This window comes from Corapipo altera, unplaced genomic scaffold (assembly GCF_003945725.1).
Source record: "Corapipo altera isolate COAL_440 unplaced genomic scaffold, ASM394572v1 1, whole genome shotgun sequence".
NCBI lineage: Eukaryota > Metazoa > Chordata > Aves > Passeriformes > Pipridae > Corapipo > Corapipo altera.
The window spans coordinates 15,704,897-15,714,451 of record NW_020884873.1 but is presented as its reverse complement, the minus strand read 5'-3'; the positions used below and the strand labels follow the sequence as shown (position 1 = coordinate 15,714,451).

Genomic DNA, 9,555 nt, shown 5'->3' with positions numbered 1-9,555 from the left:
GCTTCTCTCATCCACTAGTATTGGCTCTCATGGTACTGTCAGGGGAGAGAAAACAGTTAATTGCATCCCTTGATGCATTTGCTCACCTTCACGGTGAACGCACAGGTTCACACAACACTTCTTTGTACTAGAAGTCTGGGCAGGTGAGAAAGTGAGGGAGTACCTTCTCCCCACAGGAGAGGAGGGATAGAGCAGCCAGCCATATGGTGGCAGTTGCTTCCTAGGGGATGCATAAATTCCCTGTTCAGCCTTCACAGAGGAATTGTTCTTTGTGATGTTTCACCCTTGGTGCTTAGGGGCCCTGGGAAGACCTGAAAAACCTTCATTAGCCCTCATCGCCCCACTACTCCCACTTCAGATGCCCTTCCCTGCTTATATCTCCTCCAAAGTTTGGATAATAAAGGAGGGAAGAGAAAAATCCACCCGTCTGCTTTCTCACCCCACTTCTAACCCTTGTTCAGCTACCCTGGAAAAGCAGTTTGGTGCCCTCAGCCGTTCACTGCAATGAGATGGGAAGGGGGGGTGTGTGAGAACAAAAAATATTACAGTAGTCATCATCCCAGCCATGAAGCCACGCCTGCTCCGCCTTCAGCTAACGGCCTCTGCCACAGAGCTGCGTTGCGGTGGGAGGGGAGGAGGCCCAGAGGGTGATTGTCGAGTAAAGTTCCCTCTTCCACTTCCTCCCTCCTTGCAACCTGCTATTCACTGCAGCACAAGGGCTTATACCCACATTTGCCCATCTCTCCCTGCTGTTTGCCTTGGCCTGACTTTCCTTTGCCCCGGGCACTGTCCTCCACTACGGGTCCAGAGCCATGCAAGCCATCAAGTGTGTCGTGGTGGGAGACGGGTAGGTACCCTGCGGGTTTGCTGTGGTTGTGGGGAGGGGACAAGGGACATGAAAAAAAGGTGTCTGCCTTGTGAAACTTCCCCAACTTTGCTTCTGACCTCCTGCAGCCTTGCTACTACTTGCTCGCCACTCCCTCCCCAGGGCAAGGGACTTTCCTCTGGGGAGAGTATGGAAGAGGGCATTTTGAAGGCCATCCTGTCCCATGCACAGGAGGTGATGGTGTTCCTGCCAGATTCAACCTTGTAGGCAGGGGTCGGATTTAAAACCTGAGAGGTGCAAGTGCTGTCCTGCAGGTGAATGGCTCCTTCCTTGAAAGCCATCTGCTCACTGGGAATGACTGGGAGAGGGAATGGCACTATGGTCCTGATGAGATGTCCACCAGGATCTATGTGTTCAGCTTTTCTCAGTGCATAATCTCTCTATTGGGGTATAGTGGAGATTGCTGGCAAGGAGTTTCTGTGGGCATGAGGAGGAGGAGCCCTTTCCACTGAGATAGGCAAAAGTACAGGCCACTTTGGGGGTGAGAGGTAACAAAACCTTGCCTTCACATCATGGTGGCTTCACTGCCCATGATTCCTGGAAATGGCCTGATCCAAGCCATCAACAAGTGAAACAGTCATCACTGCTTGGGGCAGGACGGATGGAGTGAACAGGGCCTCTTCTTGCCCTGTGGGATGAATAGATGTAATGAAGGGAGAGAGGAAAATCCACATTCGGGATGGAGTAGCTTAATTCATTTCCCATCTGGAAGCTGGCCAGGCTGTTATCTGGGGCAGCTATAAGGTAGCAAATGAAGAGACATTTGCAGCAGTCTTGCTCCCCACAGTCACTTCCTCCTTCAAAATCGCCTGGGGAAGAAGTCATCTGCAAACATAACAGTACATGTCAGACATGTTCTCAGGGGCTTGAGTAAGGGAATGGAGAGAAGGGACAAGGAAAGACAGAGCCCCAAATAAAAAAACTTTACCTCTAAGAAAAGTCCCCTGAAGGCTTCAAACTACAGCTGGATGAACAACTCCACTGGGCATTTCTTTGTTGCCCTGTTACCCACCCCCCTAGTTTGCCCCTCACACATTGCACCAAATCTGTAGCCTTCCCTCAAGGCAGTATTCCCCTCATATCATGGCTAACCTTACAACATGTCCTGCTCTCAACTCCTTTGACCTCAGTTCCTCTTAAATGTCTTCTGTCCCATCGTTTTGCTTCTCTGTACACCTCTCGCCATCTTGCAACACAGCAGTCCAGTCATCCCCCCATTGCTCTGAGCTCTTGGTTCACCACCCTTCACCTCCCCCCCAGCCATACCAGCCATTGTTCCCTCTTGCCTCAACCCTACCAACCACATTACTCAGCTAAGCCTGCATGTTGCCCCATAGCTGTTGTGCCCCCATAGACCCCTCCATCGCACATCGCTGTCCTCTTAACACTCCCTGAGTTCAGTCACAGGAACCTGCAGGTGTCACTAACCTTGGCTCTGTTTTAACCTTCACTCCTTCACTGACCCTTTGTGCTCCTCTCTGTTCAACCACACCAGTTCAGAAACTCCCTCTCTTCCATGACCCACTCACAGGCCCATAGATCTCCTGAAATATCACCTGTAGAGTTTCAACAAGCATCCTTGGCCCTCTCTTAATATCTCTATGATGACAGCAATGGAGCTGGGGAAAATGCAGGGACTGAGAGAGGAGGATCTAAAAATTGGAGTGGCAGGAGGAAGAAACAAATGTCAGAGCACACCAAAGAGCTCAGCTTCTCCTCAGCTGCCCCACAGTCCAGTGACTGAGACAGGTGCCTTGTGACCATAGTGAAGATACCAGCCATGCCTGTCAAGGGCACACAAAAAGACAGGGCTGCAGCTCTGTGACAGGGACTTTGCAGGTACAATTGAGATGGTTTCAGCATCCCCAGCAGCAGAATTACAGCCTTTGCCCCGGGAAAGGCATCTCCCACATCCTGTGGCTGTGCTAGCAGAGGCAGGTTGCTCTCATTACCTCCACCTCAAGTGTTCTGTAGCTGAAACATGGCAGGGCTTTCCCAAGCCACACAAATCTGAGAAATAGGATCCCAGCAGGAGAAGGATTTTTTTTCCTGCACCTGTCCTGGCTGCTTTTTTTTCTCCTAATTTCTTTTCACTTATTCTTTCACTCACCACAGTCTTCGCCTTGCTCACAACAGCTCCTCCTCCACCTCATAGCCTTATTCCTCCTTATCCCACCAATACTCTCACACGGTCTGGATTGTGCTGCTACCCTGGCTTATTCGCGCTCCACCCTGCTGCAGCATGGGTGTGTAGGTGGCTAAGGAGAGAGGAAGCACCAGCTTTTAGCTCAGAAACATCAGCAGCAGCCTCTGTCAGCCATGGGGTACAGGCACCTTGCTGGCTGCTTACAGCTGTCTGTGTGGGTGATGCTGCAGCTTACTGTAGATGGGAAAGACTGAGGCATGCCATGGCTAAGTCAGGAAGAGTTGCTACCAGTTCCTGGCCACAAGACCTTCAAAAGCAGGCAGGAGTGCCTGTATTTGAGTGCTGAGGCTGGCTTTGCAGCTTTGTCATGGCACTGAATCAGTGCACCAGCCCTGGTTGTGAGTATACAGCACTGTGCGTGCTCTGGAAAATGTGAGGCTCTCACCTCCATCTCAGAGTGGATGTGTTTTAGCTGAGTGATCTCTGTTGTAGACCGTAAAAACAAGCCTTCATGCTCGAAGACAACAAACATTTCTGGGTGACATCCTGTCTTTCTTCCTGCTGGTTGTCTAACCTATGGTTACGCACTGTCTGGTCCTGTGAATGTGTTTCTGCTTCCAGGGGTCGCCTGACAGGGCTAGTTTAGAAGTGTGGAAGGATTGCCCCATCTCCATCTCACCCTAGCAAGACTGCCTGCACTGTAACAATTTCCTACTATTTTTTCTTTCTCTTCCAGAGCTGTGGGAAAAACTTGTCTCCTTATCAGCTACACCACTAATGCATTCCCAGGAGAATACATCCCCACTGTGTGAGTAAGGAATAAACAGGTCCTGGAGCGGGTGGGAGGCATGGCAAGCAGGATGCAAAGGGGTGCAGTAACCCTTTGTTGCGTGCTCCATTGGTCACTGTCTCCATGCCAAGCAGAGGAAGGTCTGACAAACCAGCAAGGGGGCTTTACACTTTGGATCTGTTACCTTTCACCAGAAGCATGAGTGACCTCATAAAACGCTCATAAATGGAATATTTGGGAGACTCAAGCCAACTCAAGGTCTATCTGCTTGCTAAGTTTACAAGTAGTAGATGGGATCCTGCTAGGCAAAACAAACAGGCACTAGGCTACAGGAATTGGGCTGGATCCAAGAGAAGGCAGTTAGATGGACAAGGGTCCCCACTTCCTTCCTTGTACAAGGCACTTACTGTCATTGGAGCAGTCATTGATTTGGTTGGAAAAGACCTCTAAGATCATTAAGTCCAGCCATTAGCCTAGCACTGCCAAGTCCGCATACACCATGAACACATTCACAAGGCCTTTGTGTTGGTTCCTTCCTGTCACTGGTTTCCCTTGCCTTAGTCTGAAAAAAACCACCAAAGGGACCAGGAAATAAAATTTTCTAGGAACATCTCTATTGTTTTAATGTCCTTTTTTTCCCATTAAGTCTTTACTCCCAAGTGTACAATCCTGACAGCTGTTCTCAAATATTTCAAGCTGAGTCGTCAAAGAGTAAGGGGACACATTGCCCTCAATTCCAGCAGGGCTGTTCAGGAGTGCAGGGCTCCAGGGGAGCTACAGAGACATGAGTTCTTTACTTTTAAACTAGGTTTAAAACTAGGTTTTAGAGCATAAAAAAAAAGAGAATAAAAAAAGATAGGGGCTTGGTGCAAGGGTAGACATAGTTGTGGGAAGGATATCGGGGAAAGAAAGGGCAAATGAAAGGGTTTGTGGATCTGCATGTAAGGTATCGAAGATGGAGCTGCAGCCAAGGACCTGTCCAGGACAGCTGAATGGTAGGGAGGAGGTTGATGCTGAGTGGGAAATCCATAAGAGGGAGGCTCACAGCATCACTCAGGTGAGCTGAGAAGAGGAATCTCTACCCTTTGCTCCTGGATGTATCTAGTGAACCCCACCTACACTACTGGAAGGGCTCCCTCTTCTGCTGTTTCATAGCCTACATCTCTGAATTTCAGGTTTGATAACTATTCTGCCAACGTGATGGTTGACAGCAAGCCTGTAAATCTGGGACTATGGGATACTGCTGGACAAGAAGACTATGACAGGCTGAGGCCACTCTCTTACCCGCAGACGGTGGGTCACGCTCCATGCCCCTCCTGCCTTCCTCCCTCAGATACACCTCCATTCCTCACTGCAAAAAACAACACATCCCATGAAACAGTGACAGGACTGTTACTATCTCTGCATTTTTCTGAGAATATCTCTACTGATATACAAGTGCCTTGAAACCCAAAAGTTAAAAGACAGCTAAGGATATTTTGGAGCCTTTATCTAAACTTCCATTACTGGTATAACTGAGCAAGAAAAGTGAGACATTCAAAGACCCTTTTGAAGCCAGCTGACACTGACTTCAGTGTGGGGCAGATGCCTTACACAGGCCTGGTACAGAAAATCTCCTTTTGTAAAGTTAAAGTGGCTTGAGGAATTTAGGAGCTGAGGCAGGATCTTCTCACATTTTTGTGAACCCACTATTCTGGATTCTGCCTTTTAAAAGATATCTGATGTGTGGACACCTGTTTGATCTGCTAATGCCTGGAGCAGAACAAATGGATGCCTCAGATACTGTGTTCACCATTTTTTCATCGCACCGACAGAGTGATTTCAGGGTTTAAAGATCACCTTCCCTAGAGAATGTTGTTTCAAGTAGTCAGTTAGCAAGCACAGAAAGACCTTGCTGCATCACGTGCTGGTCTGAAGGTTGCCACTGCAATTGAAAAGGTTAGAAATTGAGGCCACTATTTGTTTGAGTTAGGTTCAGTCACCTAAAAATCAGAAACCAGGTTTAAACTGTTTGCTTAAGCTGCTTTCTGCAGTCAGTACAAGCAGGCATAGTTCTTAACAACATACTCGTACCCGCTCTAGGATGCATCTCAAGGGAAGGTGGGGGAATGGTTCTCCTAGGTTGTTGTCTTTTATGGTTCTAGAAATATGGAAATGGATAGGTGGGTCTGACACCACTGTTCCAGCTAGGTGAAGCTGGATGAAATAATTATTACCTTGATGAGTTGGTTTTGTTTTGTTTGGTTTGGTTATAACGGAAGTCTAAACTCTGCCATGCCATGCCATGCATCTCTTACCTGGAGAACTGAAACTCCACCTCATCTGAGTCCTGCATGTGCACTTTTTGGATTGAGCCTAGCTCTGTCTCAACTGTAGGCAAAATATTATTTTGGCCTGAAAACTCTCTCATGTTCTGTGAGAAATGAGCAGGACGCTGTCAGGCCATTTCCCATGAGGATGAGTGTGCCAACCACGAAAACCTCATCCTCATAGCTGACCATTTGGCTCTTCTGATAGTGGTGGCTATGGTTACCATGAGTCATGGGAGCAAACATCCTTCTCTCCTCCAGCGGCAAGAAGCAGCAGTCAGGACTAGGACTGTGTTACATTGTGAGAGACAGCTTCCCCTGGCATGACCCTCTGCTGCAGAGGGAATGTGCTTCCCACACAGATCTTCTCTTCCCTCCCTGACTCCTCATGCTATCCCATGCTCTCATCCTAACTGCACCATGGTTGTATGCCTACAGGATGTCTTCCTGATCTGTTTCTCCCTTGTCAGCCCGGCATCTTATGAAAACGTCCGTGCTAAGGTGAGACAGAGTATCCTGGTCCATCAGGGGGCAAGGGGGATGAGGTTGGTGGTGGTCTTGCAAAGACAGTGACTGTGGGAGGAGGCTACCAATAGGATGTCTAGGTTTAAAGTGGTCATATCTTTTTTCTGTGGGTCAGAAGGAACTAAAATATTGGCCTCCTTCAGATGCCTTTTCTGGTTCACCTCAAAGAAGGTGGCCAATCCTACTAATGGGCTAGTATTCATCTTGCTGGGCTGTTTTGCTGTCAGACCACAGACTTATATTCTGATGGCATCTTTCAGCCAAGACTGTCAAAGCACAGACATGCAGGATCAGTCCATAGGATATGAGAAGCAGGTACCCACAGCCTTTAGATGGGAAGTGAGGGAGTAAGGCAGAGACTAATGAAGAGGAGAACAGCAGTATCTCCTTCCTACCACTTTCAGGTTCCTCCTGGATGGGAGGGTGAAGGGTAGAGAGCAGATTTTGCTTTTGCTTAACAAACTTTGAGCTCCATGTCAGGTTTTGCCTGAGGATTCAGCAATAGGGAGTAGCCTGGACCAGGTTTTAAGGTCCAACAATATATGTGAGGAAGGACAGGCTGTTAGCTGTCTTGCTGACTTTTTTTCTGGAGTACCTCTTTGTTTCCCTTGTGCATGCCCATATGTATGACTTCTTCTCACATCTTTGCTATTTTGCTCCACTGATAGTGGTTCCCTGAGGTGCGTCACCACTGCCCTAGCACTCCCATCATCCTTGTGGGCACAAAGCTGGATCTTCGTGATGACAAGGACACCATTGAAAAACTGAAGGAGAAGAAGCTATCCCCCATTACATATCCTCAGGGCCTTGCTCTGGCCAAGGAAATTGGTATGTGTCTGGGAAACCATCTTGAACCTACTGAAAGGAGAGAGACAGAAGATAAGGGCTTCCCCTCAACTTACTAAGGCTTTTGTAGAGGTATCTCACAGTGGAATCTCTGAGGGACACCGGGAGACACATCAAAGGTCATAGGACAAAATGTACTTCGGGAGAATCAGGAAGGACATCTGCTTATTGAGGAAGACTCAACCTGGCAATGTTCTCTCTGGTCACCATCCTCCACATACACACACAAATACATGCTTTTACATTCCCCTCCCCTTTTACTCTGCTACTTCTATCTGGGACAATATTCTTCTGTGAAAGCCACAGCTGCCTTGTGGGCAGAGGCCTCTCCTCTACATCCGGAAAGAGGTAGAAGAGTGAAGTTTTTAGCATCTCAGGAAGAGTTGCAACTGCAACTTCCCCCCTCTGCTTCTGTCTTCTGGGGCTTATACATGCAGCCCCAGGTATGAGCTACCATTCAGCTAGGGGCATCAGCTCCCCTCTATACCTCAGAACGTGCATAAATGCCTGCTCCTCTCTTCTCAGAGGTGGCACACAGAGGTAGGAGAGAGGGTGGGAAACAGTTTAAGGGAGAAGTTTTCAATCAGGAGTTCAGCAGAGGGGATGTCTGGCCAGGATAACATAGCCAGACAATGGCTCTGCTCTGGCTACAAAGGTGGAGAATAGGGAAACCTTGGTCTTGTACAGCTGGCAAGCTTTGCCCTAAAGAAAAGACTGTGAGTGAGTGAAGTGTGTCCTGACAATGAGTAATGTCCTTGATCACTTGACATATATTTATTCAATTCAGGCAAGAGGCTGGTGCCTTGCTTTCTAGCACAAGCAACAGAAACCTGGGTACCCCACTGCCTACCCCAGCTCCCTTCCTCCCCATTACAACACCCGGCTTCCTCCCAACAGACTCTGTGAAATACCTCGAGTGCTCGGCTTTGACGCAGCGCGGCCTCAAGACGGTGTTTGATGAGGCCATCCGAGCAGTCCTCTGTCCACAGCCCACCCGAACAAAGAAACGTGTATGCAGCCTCCTCTAAGCAAGTAAGTCTGACAGGGATTCCAGGGAGTGACACCAGTGACACTTTCCTGTTCCTGGACCTAGATGGTCAGGGCTACTGGGTTCCTGTGACCTGCTGAGCCTGGTGGAATGGGTCATCCTCAAAGAGAGAGAGGGAGACAGCAGTCCTGCTTGGGGAAAGGACAGGACATAGGGTGATGTACCCCAAAACAACTTCCCCCTCCTTTCTGTTTGACTATGGGCAAGTTTACTCCCATCTCCTGGTGCAGGGCTGCCTAGGATTTTCCACATTTGTCCTCACAGACAAGAGCTGTCTGTCCTTCTGCCACAGAGGGAACTACATCCAGGCTGCCCTGGGCATGACCTGCTCTGAGAGCTATGAAGCCGTAGCCTTTGTCTAGAGGAATGAAAAAAAAAATAAAAATCTATTCCGTATTCATGGCAGCTGCCCAATGGCCCTTCCTCTTACCAAGCCCTGCTCACCTCAAGGGGGTTTTTGTGTTGCTGTTCATTGGCAGGCAGCAGCTTTTCCTCCAGAACTCCTTTACTCCTCATATTGTCCCTAATTGCCTTTCCACTTCAGCTCAAGTCAACAGAGGGAATAGAGAGGCTTCAGGATGAGAGGCAAAGCTGGCCAAATTTGATGAGAGAGAAGAGTGGGAGCTTCCTAATTGGGACCCTGCCCCTTCATACTCCCACCATCACCAGGGCAGAGGGAGGGAGGGCGGGCAGGAAAACAGTTGAGCTGGTATTAGGAGGTCTGTTGTGTTTTTGGCTATAGATCCTGGCCCCATCCTGACATCAGGTGCTGCCCAGCACACAGGAGAGTGATGGCTCCAGCTTCCCAGAGCTCAGCACCTTGTGGCGGTCACTGTGCTTTTTTTACTGCTGCCGGCTTGAAAGACTGTTGTGGGTCTGTAGCACTGGTGTGTTGGTTTGCACAACTTCCCCACACTCGCCTCACCCCACCTGCTCCTGCCCTTCTTCCTGGGCCCCTGAGGTTACAGCATAGTGAATAAGACCCAATAAACAGACCATATTCTT

General features: G+C 48.9%; 1 protein-coding gene across 1 annotated transcript; it reads left to right on the top strand.

The window, feature by feature from the left end:
- The first annotated feature begins 634 nt into the window (after positions 1 to 634).
- On the top strand, positions 635 to 9,555 carry RAC2 (Rac family small GTPase 2). The gene is made up of 7 exons (XM_027666354.1): positions 635 to 847; positions 3,769 to 3,840; positions 4,998 to 5,115; positions 6,570 to 6,632; positions 7,325 to 7,484; positions 8,400 to 8,534; positions 9,293 to 9,555. The coding sequence occupies exons 1-6, from the start codon at positions 813 to 815 to the stop codon at positions 8,528 to 8,530; spliced, it is 579 nt and encodes a 192-aa protein (XP_027522155.1). The 5' UTR covers positions 635 to 812; the 3' UTR covers positions 8,531 to 8,534; positions 9,293 to 9,555.

What these genes read in the sequence shown, in the direction of transcription:
- RAC2 (XM_027666354.1), top strand. Translation starts at nt 813, where the DNA reads ATGCAAGCCATCAAGTGTGTCGTGGTGGGAGACGG. An exon ending in CACTCTCTTACCCGCAGACG is followed by an intron (nt 5,116 to 6,569) that starts GTGGGTCACGCT and finishes GTATGCCTACAG; the next exon opens with GATGTCTTCCTGATCTGTTT. An exon ending in TGCTCTGGCCAAGGAAATTG is followed by an intron (nt 7,485 to 8,399) that starts GTATGTGTCTGG and finishes TCCTCCCAACAG; the next exon opens with ACTCTGTGAAATACCTCGAG.